This window comes from Callospermophilus lateralis, chromosome X (genome assembly GCF_048772815.1).
Source record: "Callospermophilus lateralis isolate mCalLat2 chromosome X, mCalLat2.hap1, whole genome shotgun sequence".
NCBI classification, from domain to species: Eukaryota; Metazoa; Chordata; class Mammalia; order Rodentia; family Sciuridae; genus Callospermophilus; species Callospermophilus lateralis.
In genome coordinates, this window is record NC_135325.1 from 5,421,015 (window position 1) to 5,442,715 (window position 21,701).

At 40.2% G+C, this 21,701-nt stretch overlaps 2 protein-coding genes across 4 annotated transcripts in view; one reads left to right on the forward strand and one right to left on the reverse strand.

The window, feature by feature from the left end:
• The window catches only part of Ctps2 (CTP synthase 2), a 99,818-nt gene that overhangs the window by 24,711 nt on the left and 53,406 nt on the right, over positions 1-21,701 (reverse strand). For all 3 annotated transcript variants that reach the window (XM_077106388.1, XM_077106386.1, XM_077106387.1), the window contains one exon: positions 8,141-8,237. In XM_077106388.1, the coding sequence (XP_076962503.1) occupies positions 8,141-8,237 (97 nt within the window). The remainder of the gene's footprint in view (positions 1-8,140; positions 8,238-21,701) is intronic.
• Positions 17,797-21,458, forward strand: S100g (S100 calcium binding protein G). Its single transcript, XM_077107635.1, has 2 exons — positions 17,797-17,931; positions 21,354-21,458. Exons 1-2 carry the CDS (start codon positions 17,797-17,799, stop codon positions 21,456-21,458), a joined length of 240 nt encoding a protein of 79 aa, XP_076963750.1.

The following is a 21,701-nucleotide window of genomic DNA, read 5'->3' on the forward strand; positions in this document are numbered from 1 at the left end:
TGGCTTTTTTCCCTGTTACAGTACTGCTCTCTGCAGGTGCAATCTGAGTGACATGCCCACCCCCTCTGGGATCCCTTGCCCATTTACCTGCTCTTCATCTTTAACAAAGGCCCCCTGCACAAAACAGAATCCCCCACTTCCTCTCCCACATTCACGCCCTTGGAGCTGTCACCCACATGTTGTCAATTCCCATCTACACCTTCTGAGCCATCTTTCACCTAGTTCCACATTTCCTGTTTCCAGGGGGCTGCAGGAAATAACCCATATCCTCTACAAAAGACAAAATCACTACCTAATGGGCTTCATTACCAAATTGCACAAACATCTTGGGACTGCTTCATCCAGTGTCTTAATTCAATTCTCTTTCAGGACTGCCCAAAACAATGCCCTATGCAATTAGGCATTTTAGGAACTTTCTATTCACCTGCAAGAATTTGCTGCTATGTGTCTAATTCAGAGATCCTAAGAGGCTGCCTTGGGTGCAGGTATTTGGTGTATTTGATTTGCAAAGTGTTGGCAGATGGATAATTTTTTTTTTCTTTTGGTACCGGGAATTGAATCCAGGGGTGCTTAACCACTGAGTCATAACCCCAGCCCTTTCTTGTACTTTATTTAGAGACAGGGTCTCACTGAGTTGGTTAGCGCCTTGCTAAATTTTTGAGGTTGGCTTTGAACTCAAGATCCTCCTGCCTCAGCCTCCCAAGTCACTGGGGTTACAGGCATGCACCACCACACCTGGCTTAGTATTCTTAATTCATATTTAGCATCTCTTTTCTTAGCTTTTATTAATTCTTCTGATAGAGTATATTGGCAAGAAGGGGAGCCAAGAGATAGGAATAGAGGGAAGAGAGAGTACCTGCAAAACTCAGGGGATCCCTGTGCCCCCTCCTCACACCACTCACTCCCCGCCCCAACAACCCTAGGATAACCTCCCCTCTTTTTTGTGGTCCTGGGTACCAAACCCAGGGCCTCGCACATGCTAGGCAAGTGCTTATCACTGAGCTACACTCTCAAGCTGACTGATCCCCTTAGTGCCAGATTATAAGCAAGTTTGCCCTGAGCTTTGAGAGGATCACAGGTCAATATAAGTCCTTCACATTTACCATCCCATCGGCCACGTAAGAGTTGTGCCTTCTCTGTGCCAGACAACAGTATAAGGATTCACACGTTAACACTCACAAAAACCTCAGTGAGGCAGGCACTCTTATTATCCCATTTTTCAGATGCAGAAACTGAGGTGCAGTAAGAGTAAGTAGCTATGCACAGCCAGTGACCGAGAACTGGGCCCAGGAGACCTCTGGTAAGCAATGTGGCCTCAGGGGCTGAACTCAGAACCACTGCAATAGTTGCCATTGGTGAAATGATTAGGAAGTGCCAATCTGCTCAGGGGGACATAAATATCACCTACCAGTAGGCTCAAGGAGCTCTGTCCCAGACCTCTGAGCCTCCATATTAACAAATTCACTTTAGCAAATGGTTTCCTCAGGAAAAGGCAAGAAGCAAGGAAGAGAGCCACTCTGTGGGGTGGGTCTGGGGTCTGTGCATAGTCTCTCACAGGTCCCAACACACTCATTCCCAATTCATGTGTCAGCACGGTGACAAATTACCATAGCAGGGCTTCTAAACCATTTTGTAAACCACCTCAATAACCAGGCAAAGGTTATGTGTGTGTGTGAGTGTGTATGTGTGTTTTAACTTTCTAATCACACTAGAAATTCAAAGCAGTTTATCTGTAGCAGTGCTTTGATAAGAGGAAAGAAAGCAAAAGTAACTTTTCTAGCCCCCGAAAATATGTTCTACCTAACCACATTTCTTTCGGCTCTTTCAAATGTTACATTTGACCACTTTGCCTTTCCAGTGCCATCAATGTTCCCCAGACCCTTAACACTGGGACTCATGCAATACCTTCCTAATTGGCTCTCGCCTCTGTTCTTTGAGAAAGAAAACCTTTTTTTTTTTTCTTATAGTAAAGCAGAATCAACCATTTTAGTCAAGTTCTTCTCCTTAAAATGAGGAAATGCAGAGGAGGTTCCTGAAACGAATGAAGTCTTTTCTTAAAGCATTTGATTGACACGTGCCTTGTCCAGATGGCTTTGCTGGTGTCGTACTCCTGCTGGTATCACCCTGAAGAACTCTCCTTGTCCTCTTTTGCTAGCTGTCACCTGCCTGCGTCAAGTTTCTGCCTGGTCCTGGGTGTCTGCCCTGAAGATGAGGACCACCTTCTCAGAACTCTGACAAGAAATCATCAGGACTTAGTCTCCAGTTGTATAAACTGCACTGGACACCCATGGAGGGGAAAATGGCATCCACCTCGCTTTTAAAGACCCCATAACCCAGCACTACACTCAAGGGGTGACCCTTCTATGGCCCTTAGGCCCTCTCTATACCTCTCTGCACCCTTCCACCCCATGACAGTCCCCTATTTCTAAAGGTTAAAGAGACCCTAACATTTGGGTGTTAGTTTGGAGGGCATAAGTATTTGGGAGCTTAAGTTAGGTTGATGTTAACCAGCATCCATACTTAATGCACATAAACCAGATTGTGCAGTATTCAAACCTTTTAACTGAATGGTCCAGAAGCCATGTTCTTTCTAGAACAAATGAAGACTGAGGTCTGTAACATTTCGGAGGCACCATCAAACATATTGTCAAACAATGAACTCTGAACCTTGCCTAAATTTCTTTGTGCTTTACTATGTTCCCATTTCTTGTGCTCAGTTGAGAACCACAAGCAAAAATGATGAAGTTTAAAAACCAAGTTCCTCAGTGCACCTCCAGTTCCTCTCACCTGAGCCTAAGCCCCTCCATCTTGATTTCTTATTCTTCAAAGTATCCCAGTTCATAATGAACTGTTCTGTGCCATTCTCCCTGCTTTTCAAAAGTTATCTAATTAATCAATCGACTACTGGTGTCACTATAAGAAGACAGGTCCTAGTGCCTAAATTGCCTTGATAAAATGGGGGGGGTTGCCTTTCTTTTTTTCTTTCTTTTTTTTTGGGGGGGGGGCGGGTACTGGAGATTCAACCCAGGGGCACTTAACCACTAAGCTACATTCCCAGCCCTTTTTATTTTTTATTTTCAGACAGGGTCTTGCTAAATTGCTGAGGCTGGCTTTGAATTTATAATCCTCCTGCCTCAATCTCCCAAGTCTTTGAGATTATAAGTATGTACCACTGCATCTGGCCCAGATAAAATGTTGTTTTAATTGTGGTATAATATCTATGCAATAAAGAGGAGGGCATTCAGCGAGTCTAACAATTGTAAGACATGTATGTTAAGAGTTACATTTTGGACCAAAAACTAAAAAATATATATTAAAAAGATCTCTCTCTCTCTCTAAAAAAAAAAAAAAGTTACATCTCTCTCTCTCTCTCTCTAAAAAAAAAAATAGTTACATTTTGGAGAAAAAAAATGATGGAACTGTGGAGCCAGGAGGCGTGGCTCAGTGGAAAGCTAGAAACGAATGGGACACAGTATCCAGAGTCCTGTTCTTGACTCTTCCAACCATCAGGTGCCCCTTCTCAACTTTCTACTTGCCCAGCCAAAATATAAAGATGTTGGATCAAATGGTTTCTAGAAGCCCTCTTGACTTATTCTCCGTCACTAAACGGAATATTTATGCTGGCGAATAGACAAGCAGTAACCTTGCTGTCCTTCACCATGTGCTGGTTCTTGTTTAGACCAGGATTCAGCAACCTATGGCCCAGCCCACCACCAAATACAATTCCCCTGTTTTTGTTTGGCCCTTGAACTAAGAATAGTTTTTACATTTCAAATAGTTGGAAAATGTCAAACCATCCAGAAAATTAGATATTAAATGTCAGTGGTCATAAATAAAGTTTTATTGGCACATAACCATGCTCATTCATTTACAAATCATCTATGGCTGCTCTCACACCACAATAGCCTCAGAGCCAAAAGTGTTTACCACCCTGGGTAGTAAATCCCAGGTTTCGGTGATTTAGATAATGGGCTTTGGGCAAGTAGATCTCTCCCTTGCCATGTTTAAGTGCTGATGAAGACCCTAGACCTGGGCAGTCTACACATGAGTAAATCAACATTTGAGGGTATAAAGTTTCACTCTGTGGCAATGAAAAGAAAAGCAAGATAAAGCACAATCATAAAGGGCTCCTTTCGCTCTTGCTAACAGAACAGGAAGAAAAATATTAATGCCCCAAGAAAGACTAGGCAAAGCAAGCACCTTAGCACAGTTAACGTCATTAGGAACTGACTTGACCCTTCTTTCAAACAATCTGGCAGAATGACCAGTCATAAAAGTGTTCATACCTTTCAACCTAATAATCCAACTCCTGGAAATCTAGCTTAAGGAAACATTCAAAGGAACAAAAACACCATGTTGAGATGTTTGAATCAGCGTTTTTCTAATAAAATGCTGGAACCAATCTGAAATGTTTATCAACAGGAAATGAATCAGCAAGTTAGGAGTCCTTAACTCAATTAAATACTATATGCCCAGAGCTAGGCACACATCTGAAATCCCAGCTACTCAGGAGGCTTATGCAGGAGGACCACTCGGGCCCCATGCATTGCAGGCCAGCCTGGGCAACATAGCAAGCCTCCATCACATACAAAAAAAGAGGACTTGCTATGTGGCTCAGTGGTACAGCACTTGCCTAGTATGTGCAAGGCCCTTGATTCGATTCCCAATACATGAAAGTAGTATATGCCCAAATAATGGACATGAACTCCATCATATGAAGAAGATATGCTACAATAAGACTATGTAAAAACTAAACATAATATAAAGTTTAGAAAAGATCATGGATATACCAACTTAGGTAAAGGGTCATACATATACATTTAGAAAACTACCCGATTCCTTTTTGTTTGTTTTCAGTACTGGGGGTTGAACCCAGAACCTAGCACATGCTAAGCAAGTGCTTTACCACTGAGCTGTACCACCAGCCCTTCTATTAAATTTCATTTTGAGACAGGGTCTCACTAAGTTGCCCAGACTGGTCTTGAACTTGCAACCCTCCTGCCTCAGCCTCCTGAGTACCCGGGATTGCAGATGTTCACCACCATACACAGCTAAAATACCTAATTTCTAAAGGCCCTTAAGCCAGCTTTGACAATTCCACACACACTGTCATTAATCTTTTTATAAGAAAAAGGCTTTGCAAACAAAGACAAAAACACACAAATGGGACACAGAACAGGAGTGAGCTTCCAGGAACACATTTCTTATAAACAAAGAAATGATAACTACCAGTACTTTTGTTCAAATCAATTTATACTTATCATCTCCACCTCAGAAAAAGTGACTTCATGTTTTCATAACCCTTAAGGGACTAACAGATGACTGAACAAAGTAGGAATTACTCCTGAACATAAAAATAGAATCACTCTGGTAATCCATCCTTTATGTCCAGTAACCTCTTCAGGCTCTGGTTCTATCTTAAGGCAGTCTCTTTTACTAAACAACTCTTTTCTTTCCTGTTTTTTTCACTTAATCCACAACATTGTAAGTACTGGCCTATAAATAAAAAATTTTAATATCTTTATCTTATTTACTTATTTTTATGTGGTGCTGAGGATCAAACCCAGTGCCTCACACATGCTAGGCAAGTGCTCTATCACTGAACCACAACCCCAGCCCCCCGTAAATCAAATTTAAATTAAAAAAAGCCTCAAAATGCTTTCTATCAAAACTGTTCTACATTTCTACAAGCAATGTAGGCAAATGTATTTTGCTCATACTATACTTGTAAAAATGTGCTTACTGGAAAAAATGCCTACCCAAGGAAATGTGCCAAATTGGGAGTGGGGGAGGTCCTACAAGAGAAATGTGTCAGCTTATAAAAAAATAATAAAATGCCACAAACGAAATATGGCAACTGGAGGCAGGGGAAGCCCATAAAACACCATGGTGCTATTTGTTTTTATATGTCTATGATACTTAATAGAGCTATGCACAGTGTTCATATTCTTATCCCCAACATAATCTTTTCTGGAGACCCATGCAAGCCAGTCTCACACAGGTGGGAAGGCAAAACCTTATGCTTTTTGAGGACCATAGGTTCACATATCACTTGCCTTTTGCAAACTAAGAAGCACAATCTAAATTTAAGGCAACAAAATTCAACAAATTATTGCCTGAAAACAACCCAAATGTCTATAAGCTGATGAATGAATAAACAAAAAGTTATGTATTCATAGAATGGAATATTATTCAGCCATTAAAAGGAATAAAGTCCTGATACATGCTATACTGTGGATGTATCGTGAATATATTGTAATTGAAAGAGCCAGACACAAAAGAAGATCTACCATATGGTTCCATTTATACGAAATATCCAGAATGGGCAAATCTATAGACAGAAAGTGGATTGGTGGCTGCCATAGGCTGAGAGAGTAGGGGTGGTGATGACGAGGGGGTTCAGGTTGTCTAGTGGAGGTGATGAAACTATTCTAAAATTGACAGTGGTAATGGTTGCAGTAAAATAAGAATACAATAAAATCCCAGTGAATTGTACACTACTAACAGATGAATTGATGGGATGTGAATTATATCTCAATAAAGCTGTTTTTTAAAAATGTTTTAAACAAGATTTGGTGCTGTATTTAAGATTCACAAAAATCGTCAACATTATTTTCATGTCTACTGTAAAGAAAAACAAATCAGCCTTATTTTCATTCTCTTTAAATATATTGAGTACACTGCTCTTTTTAAAAAGCCTAGTACAATTATCACTGAATCTTTTATAGTGGATATAATTTTAGAACATTAATTTTTTTTTCACTAACCCTTTTTTGTCTTTTACTTAGGCAACTATCTGAACAAACTTCCAAAGTATCTGAAAACATCTGAAAGCCAAATCATCGCTAATACCCACAAAGAGGAAGCATCTTATGTTTATAAAGAAAAATGCTAGTCACTTAAAGAACAATGCTTCTTAGCCAAAGAAAGAAATGTATTCATTTCAAAACTTTTTCAATTTCATTCTTGCTAGGAAGAACTATATTCCTTAGAACTATTATATTCATTTTTAAAGCAGAAGCTCATATTTCTGGTCTTACTCATCCTATTAGCTAAAAAGGCATTTGTCTAAGGTGTTTTCTTTTTGTTTGGTTGGTTTTGTGGGGCTGGGGATCCATGGCCTTTCACATGCTAGGCAAGCACTCTACCACGGAGCACCAGGCCCCTACGGTATTCTTATAACTTCACAGGAATGACTAGATGCCCGAGATCCTTGGGCAAACTCTCCTCCCCCCTTGCTGGGATACTGAGAGAACAGTGGAACATATATTTACAGTGGTAGAGCTCCTCCTGAGTATTTTTCTTCTGGGCTGAGGTTATGGCTCAGTGGTACAGAGAGTGCTTGCCTATTATGCCCAAGGCCTTGGGTTCCATTCCCCCACACCATTCAAAATAAGGAAGTGATAGCTGTAGAGGGCCCTTTTGTGGGGCAGGCAGTGGGGGAGGAAACATTGATTAGGACAGCCACACAGGGGACTCTGGGATGATTGGCAAAACTTCTGAGACATATACTTCTGAGCCTTCCTCCTTAGGAAGTTCATTAATGAGGCACCCAAGGCCAGTCAGACTGCAACAAAGAGCCAGTTTCAATGTAGTAGAGAGAACTGTGGATTCAAAAGAATTGAGTTTGAATCAGAGTGCTCTCCCCAAGTCCAAGTTTATCTCCAAGCACATTGGCAAACTCACAAAACAGCTTGCTGAACAAAGTGTCTTGCAGTTCAAATGAGAAGGAGCATTTATGCTGTGTTCTACCAAGTCCTGCCTGGCCCCAAGCGAACCTTTCCAGGGAGAAGAATGCCCAAAGCAGAGGGGCCAGCAAGAGAAAAGGGATAGGGCTGGGATCGTGGCTCAGCGGTAGAGCGCTCACATAGCATGGGCGGGACCCGGGTTCAATTCTCAGCACCACAGAAAAATAAAGGCATTGTGTTGTGTCCATCTAAAAAAAAAAGATATGAGAGAGAGAGAGAGAGAGAGAGAGAGAGAGAGAGAGAGAGAGAGAGAAGGGACAAGCAAGAGATATAGTCAAAAGTCCTGAAGCTGCTGGAAGGGATGGGGTTGAGCCTCCAAAATGGGCTGGGTTCCTGTCATGGCCACGTGAACACCCAGAAGTCTTGTAAAATAAACCATCTGGGGAACTTACTCAATATTGAATTTTCCGTTTTGAAAACAGTTCTTCTTAGTCCCAGTCTCATCGTTCCTCCCAAATTGCCAGGGTTGTGTTCAGGCATGTCAATCACCTTAGGAAACAAAACAGATTCAGTTTTACCATTTTGTAAAATTATCATTTCCCAAATTTCAAGCTGTACTTTTAGAGAAATGGTCATTGGGTCAGCATGTTCCCCAACGTATAATATCTGATCAGTTCCTTGATGTTCCTGTCCAAAAGCAGCCATCCTTCATACTCACCTCACACTGCGCTTCCATTTCATCTCTACTTCTCATCTTTCATTCAAATCACTTGTTAAAAAATTATCAGGAGCATCCTTATGACCCCTTTTCCTATCATTTCTCAATCTGTCAGTTCCAAGCAATGTTCACTTTTCAAGTTCTGGGCTTCTGAAGCCTTATATTTTGGTATTCATGTCTCTCCCAGGATAAACTTCTTGCCACCCATTGCAAGTTATTCTCTAAATCTGTCAGTCCTTGCAGAAAGGTAAATCAGAAGTATCTTATCTATAGAAAACCATTAGAAGAATTCCTTAAAAAACAAAAAGTAATATCCATTCTAGAACATTCTGTGGATCAGGAACCTAAGTAACACCCTTGATCTCTCCCTCTTCCTCCTATCCAATCTGTCAAGTCCTGTTGATTTACCACCTGCAGACCCTCTTGTCCAATTAAGGAGCTGTGGCCTAATGAGGGCCCTCTCTCTATGGCCTCACAGAACCAAATTCTTCCCCTGTCCCTGCCCTTCTCAGTCTGTCTGATGGGTGTTTTGAGTGTGAGACTGAGGTGGCTTTGTTTTTTCTCACCATTGCATTCCTAGTCCCTGGCATGTGTGGATCTAGCACATGGTATACACTGAATGAATGAACTCAAAAGAAATAATTTCAAATTCATCTTTATGGTTATACCACAGAACTTCAGAAACAAGTGACTTTTAAGTTTTTCACCTCTTCTTGTTAATCTGGTAATTCATGTGTTTTCCGGGTTCGCTATGATCTCATGGTTTTGGTTCATCTCTTTTTTTAATTTGTTATAACAGATTACAGTTGGATAAATTGACCTGTGCTGATGGAATTGCTTGGGCTTCCCTCATAGAAACTTCCTTTCCTTTTTCCCCCACACCCTAACCGTCACATATTGATTGCTCCACTGGCATCCCTGACAACCAGAATTTCCTGAGGTAAGAATTTTCTAAGAAAACAACTGATCTTATCAGTGCCCCAGAACTTTTAGAACCATTTGAACTCTGTGTCCCAAGCAAGCTCCAAGAGTCACTGAGGGGACTGTGTGTTCTTGGACTCAGCTGTCAGTAAGGTGGAGAAAAATCTGGATTACATCCCTCATTGGATGGAGTTCTCCATTCAGAACTGCTCTTGGCCTTGGCATCTCTTCCCTATCTTCTTTGCTTGGCTAATTGTGGCTAGATTAAGTATTACTGGAGTGAGGTGAGAGAGGGCATTGGCTTCCAGTTTATGAAGCTGAGCTGCTTATGAACACCTGGCCTTTCTAAGTATTTTCTAGGAAAGGACAGATAAGACCACACCACCTGCCATGGACTCACAGGAAGTCCTAAGTGTATTCAGAGCCTCAATCTCATTTAACTTCCATTTAAGTTCAGACAACCTAAACCATCTTGGCAAACCACAACAATAAACTCTACCAACATCCTGTTAAACATGTGTGGCACATGCCTGTAATCCCAGCAGCTCGGGAGGCTGAGGCAGGAGGATCGCAAGTTTGAGTCCAGACTCAGCAATTTAGCAAGACCCTAAGCCACTTGGTGAAATGCTGTCTCAAAAAGAAAAAATTGCTGGGGTTGTGGCTCAGTGGTAGAGTGCTCACCTAGCATGCATGAGGCACTGGGTTTGATTCTCAGCACCACATAAATGTAAAATAAAGATATTGTATCCACCTAAAACTAAAAAATAAATATTAAAAGAAATTAAAAAGGGCTTGGGATGTGACTCACTGATAAAATACCCCTAGGTTCAATCCCCAGTACCACCAAAAAAAAAAAATGCTGTAATTCTCCATTCAATTCACCCACCTTACTGACAGCTGAGTCCAAGAACACACAGTCTTTCAATGTAGTATGTTCGGTTATTGGTGAATTTGATATTCAAGAATGCTCTGATCTGAACCATTGAGACTAGATAAAATTACCCAACTAAGATGAGGAAACCTGTCTTTGTGCTTATTTAGGATGAAGTTAACAGATATCTCCAGATAAGCAAACATTTTCAAAACTAAAGTATGGAAGTGGGGAGGGAAAGAAAGAAAATGTAGTGGACACAGAGGCTGTTAAATACTAAGGCCATTAAATACTCACCCAACATGGGAAAATGTTTAAATTCCTAAAAGAAAAATGTGAGGATGTTATTTAGAAATCTGGAGGAGGTAGGGGCTAGGGCTGTAGCTCAGAGGTAGAGCACTTGCCTAGCATGTGTGAGGAACTGGGTTCAATCCTCAGCATCACATAAAAATAAATAAAATAAAGATCCATCAACAACTAAAAAAAAACACCCATATGGGTATTGAAAAAAAGAAAGAAAGAAACCTGGAACCTGGAGGCAAATACCAGGAGAAACATCTAGAAGGGTTGAGAGGGTGAGGAAAGAGTACTGACTCTTTCATTATAGAAGAAACAGTTCTTTGGAACTGTTGGCTTTGCCCATAATATTATTTTAATGAAAATAAAAGTTTAAGGCACAAAGAGTGAAATGTATTACTAAGGCCTTACATGAGTGTATTAGTTCACACTCTCCACAGTGTGTTCAGAAGTAATAAACATGACCTTTCCCTAAAATGAGAGCAAAGAAAGAAATCCCAAAGGGTAACATCTAGAGTGCTGCTCTGACTGCAGTGTGCTAACACAGGAACAGTAGAGAAAGAAAAAATGCAAAGAGATTGGGGAGCAAGGGAAACAGTCCCCCCACTCCAAACGATGCCTTGGGCAGCAGTGAAAGAGGAATAGCAGAGAAGATCAATAGGAAAGGTACCAGGGAAGGAGGGAACAGGACAGGTCTCTCTGGGTGTCTCTAGGAGGCTCATCCAGGGATGCCCAGGACTTGCTCAGAATTTCTTATGTGTTCCTCAAGTACTCTTAACGATTCCCCAACCCCTTTCTTTCCTGCTGTCCATTAGGTTTTTCTGTTCCTTTTTGTTTTTCAAGTCTTACTCAGGCAAAAAACCTCACAGTTATCAAACAACACTATTTGCTCTAAAGATGTGCCTGACAGCCTCTTGGGTCATAAGCAACCTGATTCAGAAAAAAAAAAAAAAAAAAAAAAGAACCAAAACAATCTTTGTTCCTTGCATTCCTTCCAAAACAAGCCTCAGCTGGGTGTAGTGGCATATGCCTGAAACCCAGCAGCTCAGGCTGCTGAGGCAGGAGGATTACAAGTTCAAAGCCTGCCTCAGCAACTTAGCAAGACCCTAAGCAACTTAGCAAGACCCTGTCTCAAAATAACAAAATGGCTGGGGATGTAGCTCAGTAGAAGAGCGCCCCCGAGTTCAATCCTCATATTAAAAAAAAAAAAAAAAAGCCTGAGAGGAGAACATTCTCCTAACTATTTTATTATTGCTGGATGATCAAAGAAAAGAGCCTGAAATATGCTATAGATTTGTTGCCAACATTTTCAAAATAACCCAGACTTTGCATCTAAAAGCAAATTCCTCTTCCATTGCAAAAGGATTGCCTTGGCCCCTCTAATTTGGCCAGAATACTGACTGTCATCTGTTCCCCAGATCTGTCCATTCTTGGAATTGAGCCATAGACATAAAAAGAATAAAAAAGGATCAATAAGTAATAAAGCTTTAGGAGATGTAAAAGCACCACATGAGGATAAATATGATACTAATTAACCTTTACTAAACTTTTCTTCAAACCACAATAAAAGTATAATGGGTTCAAGTCCTTATTGCACTCAGGTACCTTCAACAGCAAAGTGTAAGGACGTTCAATTCTCTTACTAATGATGCAACCCCTAATGGCAGTGTGCATGGGGCCTGTCTGATGGAGCTCTGGTCCTTCCTTCCTTCCTTCCTTCGCCTTTGGATATTTCACTCGAGGACAATGGGAAAGTTTCATGTCTAGCAGACCATCTTCAGTATCTCAGGCAACACGCAAAGCAATTTGCTCAGGTGTTTTAGAGTATTCTCTGAGTATATTTACAAGGATTCCCCAACCCATTCCTTTCCTATCACCCTTTGGTTTTTCTCTTCCTTCTTTTCTTTACTCTGATTTTGATTCTTTACAAGTCCATATTCAAGTTGTGCAAAAATATACAGGCTAGCTTTATTGTCAATGGTACTTACCTAACACTGTTTTACACAGCTAGCTCCAGAAGCCTCTGTCACTACAGATCAGATCTAAACTGCTGGGGGCACTCAGGTATCACCTCATGCATGAGCCCAGCTAGCTGTGCTCTCCTTATGGATTCTAACCTGCTGTCTACCTCAGCTACACTGGTCTAATACCAAGGGCTCCTCCACTTCCTCCCACCACCCTGTGATTCACAAGACCACCCCTTTAATACTTTTCTGAAGGCACCTTCTCCCTCCCATTCCACAAGAGCCCATGCCTTAGGGATATCCTCCAGTCCACCTTTTTGCCCCATAATTAATACCACTGCTCTGCCCACCCTCCCAAATAAATAATCTATACATTGTTAACTCATTTTCAGTTAGTCCCTGGAGAAGGCTGAATAATGCCTCCCCACAAAGATGTCCATATCTTATTCCTTGGAACCCAAGAATCCATGACCTTACATGGCAAAAGACTTTGCAGATAAGTTAAGGCTCTTGAGAGCCTTCTTGCTGTGTCATAATATGGCAGAAGGCATCACAGGAGAGAAAGAGACAGAGAGAGGCTAAACTCAGCCTTTATAAGGAACCCATCCATGAAATAGAAAATTATCCTGGATTATGAGGGTGAACTCAACATAACCTAGTAGGCCCTAAAAAGAAGGAGGCACAAAGGCAATAATCAGAGAAGGTAACTTAATGACAGAATCATTCAGAGATTGGAAGATGGGGGGGTGGGCCAAGACTAAGTAGCCTCTAGAAGCTAAAAACAACAAAAACAAAAACAAAAAAAAACACAAGCAAACAGATTCCCCCATAGAACATCCAGAAAGAACACAGCTCTGCCAACCAACCCACTTTATACTTCTAACCTCCACGACTATTTGTACTGTAGGGCTGGGAATATAGCTCAGTTGGTAGAGTGCTTGCTTCACATGCATGAGGCCCTGGGTTCAATCCCCAGCACCACAAAAAAAAAATTTAAAAAGAAATTTTTATTGTTTCAAGCCACTGTGTTTGTGGTAATTTGTTACAGCAGCAATAAGAAGCTAATACATTATTTAGATGTTTCTGTAGACATCCATTTCATAGCATTGCTGTGAGGATTTCATGATGTCACTGAAGTCGGGTGCTTAGGACAAAGGAGTGCCCATGGTAAAAACAAACTCTCAGTAAAAGCATTGGCTATAATCAGGAGGCCTCTAAAACTCAATCACTGAGCATGAACACAGACAGGCCCAAAGGCAACAGACTCACAACCCAGGGGAAAGGTTAAAAGTAGAAAAGAAAGTGAACTCTGTCTGAGGGTCCAGGGAAAGCAGGCACCAGATAAGGGGACGGGCAAACTATAATATAATAACCAGTCTTGAGTATTTATCATTTGATGGGGTGGTTATAATAAAATATAATAACCACCCCATCAACTGTAGCTCACAAGTGATCTTTTGAGAAGACAGATGATCTTAGGAATAGCTGTAATTTAGTATTCAAGGTTTCTTTTAAACTTCAAGATCACATGATAGCATTCCACACGTGTTCTGCTTTGCAAAGACTGGGTACTAACACTGTACCCTTTCTCAAAGGGCTTTTTCAGGCACTGCATACTGTTCACTTGGAGCAGAATAACATGGCCATGGAAGTTTGTGGCACCCTGAGCTTTTAAAATAAATTATTCTTGGTTTTCCTAAGGAAAAGTTAAGTCTGTTCAAAGATCAAGCAATTGAGCAGCAAGATGATAAATAACCTTTGCCTCTCCATTTTTCCATTACCAACCTTGTACCTGTCATTCTTTCCCCTTCTCGCATTTCAAAATGCACTCTAGTGAACACACCCTGCATTTATCGCTTGTCTCCATATATTTCTAGTTAATGTTTCATGAGACTATCTATTAGTGGATTTAGTGTTTCTGACTGCAGGCTTACCCTCGTGGATTTAAGTCTATGGGTAAAGAGGTGTCACTGGAGAAAATGAGCAAGCAAAACTGAAAAGACCCACAGGTTGTTTTTCAATTTCTAATAGCATTTGCTGCTGTATAAATTCTGACAAGCAGCATTGGGCCCATTTTAATTGGGGATCTTTCCTTGAAATGAGAGGTTGTAACCTGAAAGACTGTTAACTGATAAAACGCTTCTTAGAATGTATTTACACACACACACACACACAAACACACACACGTATATATACACATCATATACACCATGTGTCATGTGTTATGTGTTCTTTATATAAAATGTTATCTGTCATATAATCTATTTCTATTAAGATTATAGGGGCTGGGGATATAGCTCAGTTGGTAGAGTGCCTGCCTTGCATGCACAAGGCCCTGGGTTCAATCCCCAGGACCACAAAAAAAAAAAAAAAAAAAAAGATTCTATAGTTATTGGGCTAGGGGTGTAAGTCAGGGGTAGAACACTTGCCCAGCATCCATGAAGCCCTGGGCTCAACTCCCACAACCACAAAAAAGTATAATCATATTCTTCAATATACATACTAGAAGAGAAATATAATAACCACCCCATCAACTAACTGTAGATCACAGTGATCATTTGAGGGGACAGATAATCTTAAGATTCTGTTTCAATAATTGGAGAGATTTTAATATAGTCTGTGATAATGGCATTGCAACTATGTGGGAGCATGTCCTTGTGGCAGGGGTGGGGGGGACACTTGCTGAGGCATTTAGGGGTAAGTACGTAAATGTTCACAACTGATCTCAAATGGCTCATGATGGAGAGGGGTTGGTTCAGAGAAAGAGAAAGCAAACATGAAAATATTAGCAATTAATGAATCTAGTCAAAAGGTAGACTAGAGTTCGCTGTACTATTCTTGGTACTTTTTTATAGACTCAAAATATTTTTAAAAGATGCTGGAGAAAAAAAGATAGTTCTTGATATGGTTATTCACAAAAGCTGACTTCTTCCTAAGAGAACAGAACCTACACATAAAAACATCAGAAATTTTCTAAAATTTCAATTTAAAAAGCACTGTCAAAATCACAATATTTTTGTGTAAAATCTTACAACTAAAAACACAATGCACTAAAAACACAATTGCCTGTCTTAACTCCAACCAGTGAGTGAACACATATTCTATACTGGTGCAAACCAGAGTTCAATAATCTGTAATAAAATAATAATACATGCAAGACAGAGAAGACACATGGAATGATAAATACTCAAGACTGGTAGAAAGCTTTTAAGGAACTCTTCAAGATTTCACGTTTGTTCTCCAATGTAAAGACAGCTCTAGATTTTTACAGCTGAAAAGCATCAGGGAGAAATACAATCTGATAGTTCAAGCCTCAATTTGTAGGTGATATAATGCAGGTCAGAGAAAATTATACCAGTGTGGAAGTGTACAAGTGTTTAAAAGCTGTTAAGTGCTTTTAAAGTCGACCCAGAACCCCTTCCTGTGACTTATGATCAGTATTAGATCAATGTCCCCTGGAAATGGCCTAGTTATTTCATGGAACTCTTTCCAATATAAATCAATTTTGTCTACAATTTTAAATCCTGGCAGTTCCAAAAAAGTTTGAAGGATTTCCAATTGTATTAGAGTAGGATGAGTGTTTTTGTAAGTTTGTAGAATGATTCCCAAAATATACTTGGTAAGGAAAAGGCTAATGAGAAAATAAAGCAGACAATGGGATCAACGAATAATGGAAAAGTTGAAAAATGACCATGTTACTCAGTAATCTTGCTTTGCCAAATGAAACCCCAAATTATTAGGTATCTTCTTCCCATATCTTAAAAGTGCTTCTGAAGCAATACTTCCATTCATTCATTCATGTATTGAAATATTTAAGTAACTGTCTTGTCCAAGACATAAGTGGAGACTTCAAGGGCCATACTAAATTTTTTTTTTTTTTATTAGAGCTTAATGGTGAATGGCCCTGCTAAAATTTTTAAAACTATGTAACATTTTCCTTCTGTGATAGCATTTTTTTTCCTGGATATGAAGAAAGTGATTTTTTTTTCAAGCCTAAGAATGCAACTAAATTGAAAACAATTGTCCACATTTAATCCAATCTGAAATGTGAACTGTGAGCAAATATCTTAATTTTACAATGGAGGGAAAATACAACCTAAGGAAGACAAAAATCCAAGTTTGCTCTTGGGACTCTGAACCATTAATCAATTAACTGTTGAGGTGGCCCTTTATTGGATCTTGCCCTTAATTAACAGGTTTATGCAGACTTAAGCTTGGGTTTCAAAAACCATTAATAATTACCCTTAAATGGCAAACAAAGGGAAAATTTCATAATCAGGGTGGTGTGTCTTTAAAGACTATAAAAGTCACAGGATCCTTCCCAACTCTTCACGCATCTCTGATTCTTCTAGCAGCTGCACACTCAGGCGACCAGGTTAGTGTGATTTTAGTCCCATCTAGAGCTCCTTCTGCTTGCAGGAATACTTTGCTTCCTTTAAGAATGGTGTTCAAGTAAGTAGGCTGGAGAGAAAGTGGGTTTTTGCCATCTAAGGATATTACCAGTAACTTAGAGGCTAGAAGCTATGGTCAGAGATTCTTCAAGACTACAGCCTAAAGCACAGACCGTGGACATGAAAGGGGAATGTTATCAATTACTAAGAAAAATGTTTATCTCCAGAGATTATTTCCTAACAGATGTATTCTAAGAACAGACATTTAACATACTAAGTTTGTTTTATGCAGTGCTGGGGATCAAAAACAGGGCCTTGTACCCATTTATACTTCAAAAGCATTTAAACTTGTGCTAATTTCTGTTATGCACTTAAATTTGCAAGTATTTTACCACTGAGCTACATCCCTAGCTATAAGATTATTATTTTTTAAACAGAGAGAGAGAGAGAGAAAGAGAGAGAATCTTTTTTTGTAGATGGACACAACACAATGCCTTTATTTTTTTTTAATGTGGTGCTGAGAATCGAACCCAGGTCCCTCCCGTGCTAGGCAAGCGCTCTACCGCTAAGCCACAATCCCAGCCCAAAGATTATTTTTAAAACCCATCGACAGGGGCAAGGGTTGTGGCTCAGTAGTAGAGCACTTGCCTGGCAGACGTGAGGCACTAGGTTCAATCCTCAGTACCACATAAAAATAAGTAAATAAAGATAAAAGTATTGTGTCCATCTACAACTAAAATGTATTTTTTTAAAAAAATTGATGATTACTAGTGCCATTCCCACGTTCCCACCCTGACCCTCTCTTCTCCTCTCTTTATTCTTATTCTCCCATCTGGGCCAAGGAAAAGCCCCAGTAGAACTAAAATTCTGCTGATAACACTCAGCATAAAACTCCATTTGAATTTTTTGGTAAATTAATTTCCTTCCAAATTTCCAGGACTCCAAAATGAGTTGTAAAAAGTCTCCTGAAGAACTGAAGAGCATTTTTGAAAAATATGCAGCCAAAGAAGGTGATCCGGACCAACTGTCAAAGGATGAACTGAAGCTATTGATTCAGACTGAATTCCCTACTCTGCTCAAAGTGAGTACAGGTCTACAGAGCTGTTGAATGATCTTCAGATGGTGGGAAAGGCGGAGGAGGAAAAGGAGCCCAGTGCAGGCACTTTCCCTAAAATCAGGCAAACTCCCTGAAAAGAGGGGCCCAGCCTTCTACCCCTCCCACGGCCTCAGCACAGAACTCTCTATGGTAAATGGCTTTGGCCAAGCTATGCCTGCAAGACCCACAAGTCACCATGCAAATCCACTAAGGCCTTTGGCCTGGTTTCAGCACCTCTGTGCCAGGCTTTAGGAAAACAAAGAGGACTGGAAAATAATATTTACTGGCCTGGAATGTGCTTCACTTTTTTTTTTTTTTTTTTTAATGTAGTGCCTTCAACAAAACCAACACTTCCTTGGGAATGTGTTAAGAAAACCCGGCTTCAGGCTGACAAATTGCCCTGTGGGCACCCATTTATATTTCAAAACCATTTAAATTTATGCTAATTTGTGTTGTGTTATGTGCTTAAATTTGTGTTAATGAGGCAACCATGTACTTCTAAACAACTTTCCAGAAAGGATTAAATTTCTTTGGCCATCAAGTTTCATATCAAAACCATCCCAGAGTCAACAAAATCATAATGTGTTCGGAGGTGGGGGGGGCCTGATTCTCTTTGCTCTGATATACTTCCTTTGCCTTTGTTAGAGAAAAAATATTTATGACACTTGTTAAAGATAGTAAAGCAGTTATTGGGGGTGCGGGGAGAGGAACAATCAGGATAAGTATGGGGATTACCATGGGGTCTTACAATGGGAGAGAGACCAGTTCAACTTGGGATTCCAACAAGGACAGATAGGGGTTTATAACCAAGGTTTGCAGGGTGGAATCAGCGGGTGAAAAATACTAGTGAAACAACAAGGATAAAGTGACCTGACAGGATTTTTGCTAAAGGCAGGCCAAGTTAAAAAGATAACCAGGGCAATCAGATCCCAAGGGCTAAGGATTTTCCCTAAATTGACTTAGCAGGTTTCTTGCTCAAACTGGATTCCCAGAGAGGAAAGCTCAACACCAGGCCCAGTCAAGCAGAAGACTCAAGGAAGGCTAAGATTTGGTTAGGGACATAGTTTTTGTCTTTGTCACTTTGCAGCTAAACATGACTGTGCAGCAATTACAGCCAATTCAGAAGAAAGCATTTGTTTCAAGTACCCCTACTTTCTAGGTTTTAACCAGAAATGTCCCCTTCTGCCACTGTGGCATTTGGAAAGATTTCTGTTTGTAATACTAAAAAGAAAAAAAAAAACTGCTGAATTCAACAACATTATAATCTGATGTTTCCTCATTTTCTTAGAGTTGAAATATAAAGTAACTCGTGTGTGTGTGTGTGTGTGTGTGTGTGTACGTGCGCACGCACACAAGCTCATGCATGTGTGTTGCTGGAAATTGAACCCAGGGCCTGGTGCATATTAAGCAGGGACTCTAACCTTGAGCCACACCCCCAACTCCTAAAAATAGCTTTTCTGGTGTGGTGATAGGCATCAAACCCACGGTCTTGTGCACACTAAGCAAGTGCTCTGCCACTGAGCTACATACTCGGCCCTAAAATAACCTTTAAAAACAGTTAAAAGCACTAGCAAGAAAAAATGATTCTTAATTAAAAGAACAAAAAGAAAAATAACAATCTAACAGGAAAACCCAAGCAACTAAACGAGTCATTTTCAAAGGTAAGACTCACCAGGCACGGTGGCCCATGTCTATAATACCAGCTACTCTAGCAGCTGAGGCAGGAGGATCACAAGTTCGAGGCCAACTTAACAAGAACCTGTCTCAAAAATAAAAACTTAAAAGGGTTGGGGATGTGGCTCAATGGTAGAATGTTCCAAAGTTTGATTCCCAGTAGCACAAAGAGGAAAAAAGGTAAGACTAGTGAATTTTTCTTTATTTTATGTATTTCCTACAAAAAGTACATAAGACTATTATAATTTAGAAAAAGATAGGAAGATTAATAGTAAGTTTTGAAAGTCTGCTTACTTATACCTGATTATATTTACTAAGATTTTCCAGCTATACTCTGTATTATTATCAACTTATATGGTTTGGAATTTAGTAAATGCTTTGCATTTATAAAGCAGATGTTGAATAACTAAGAGTTTGGCCTTGTGATTCCCCAAAGGGTCAAGTGTCTTTGTAGGACTCTTAAGGATTAAAATATACCCTGCCTGGAGAGCTCTGTTGTATAGCAAAGTAAATAAACTCAGCACTACTAACCTGTCCATTTAAAAATAGTTAATAAGATAAATTAAATGTTGTTTATTTAAACCACTGTTTTGTGTATACATAACTATAGATATAGAGAGACAGCCAATGTAAATTGAAGTTGACACAAACTTAACAGTTATTTCAATAGGCTTTCTAAGTATTATTTGGCCACAGATAGACTCCTACCTAAAATTCCAAGTAGTAATGGTTTTAAGATTTGAGCTTTACGGCAGAGACAAAAATAATAATAATAATAATAAGTCTGCTTAGGATACAGGAATACCAGTAGTCACAAAGCCTGAACATAAGCTCATGGGGCATCTCAAGCTTGGTCCTGGGCCAGCAGCATCAGCCCCACCTAGGGACCTGTTGAAAATACAGATGTTAGGCCCTCCACAGGAATAGTGAATAATAAACTCTGACCCCCATGAAGTTAGCCATCTGTGCCTACTAAGGTCAGGAAGCCCATCAGGTGACTCTAATGCATGCTAAAGCATGAGAACTGGTAACCCAAAGTCATCTTGGATAATCCAGAGGTGTGCTGCTGCCCAGGGTTTGGGAAAATCTCAGGTGGTGGCTCCTTATAATGTTGGGCTCTGGGGTCAATGTCTGAAGCCCAAGCCCTCTGCTTAACTACTGTGCATGCTGGAGCAAGTTATCAGCCGTCTCTGGACCTCAGGTTCCTCACCTATAAAGTAGGTCTCCCCTATAGAGTGGCTGAAAGGATAACACAGGCTACTAAAGGCCTCACTTGACCCAGAGGCAATATGGGCCAGCTAGTCCTCACTGCCTGCTGCCTCTGGTTATATGGCAGCCACAGGCCTGGAGCCAGAGACAAAACCAGCTCCCAGGAAAAGCTTGAAGCAGAGGTCTTCAAATGTTTGTGGGTCAGGGATAGTCTGGTAAAGCCCATGGACCCCTTCTCTGAGGAATATTTTTGAGGCACAAAGTCATAAGATCACATTTTTTAAAGTACATAAAATACCCATTATTCTATTATATATTAAATGTGATACAGTTAATAAAAAGAAAGGTACTGTGACATGGACCAACCTAAAGCTGGTTTTTCCACACCTAACCATGAGTAGCACATGACTGGAAACTCAGGCAGCCCTCTTGAAAAGAACACTCAGTCTCACTAATTTCAGAGAATGTGTAGCAGTATCTGATTCATCTCCCCCCAACATGTCATCCTTTTTGTCTAAAACCAGGGTTCAAGCACTATCGACGACCTCTTTAAACAGCTGGACAAGAATGGAGATGGAGAAGTTAGTTTCGAAGAATTCCAAGTGTTAGTAAAAAAGATATCCCAATGAAGGAGCAAACAAAACAGCATCCTGAGCCCTGAATGAAGGGCACCTGGTTCTAACTCACATGGAATCCTCAGACTTCCAGTTGAATTCTTCACAATTATAATGATCTGGCTGTGAGATCAACTTATTGTCAATAAAGAAATTCTTAGACATGTCTCCCCTCTTTGAGTACTGACTCTCTTCACTGAGTATATTTAAAATTACTTTAAATTCCTGACTCATCTGATTTTAAGATTTTTTAAAATG

Coding starts and splice junctions, on each gene's coding strand:
- S100g (XM_077107635.1), top strand. CDS start 17,797: ATGAGTTGTAAAAAGTCTCCTGAAGAACTGAAGAGCATTTTTGAAAAA. Junction 17,932..21,353: donor AATTCCCTACTCTGCTCAAA/GTGAGTACAGGT, acceptor GTCTAAAACCAG/GGTTCAAGCACTATCGACGA.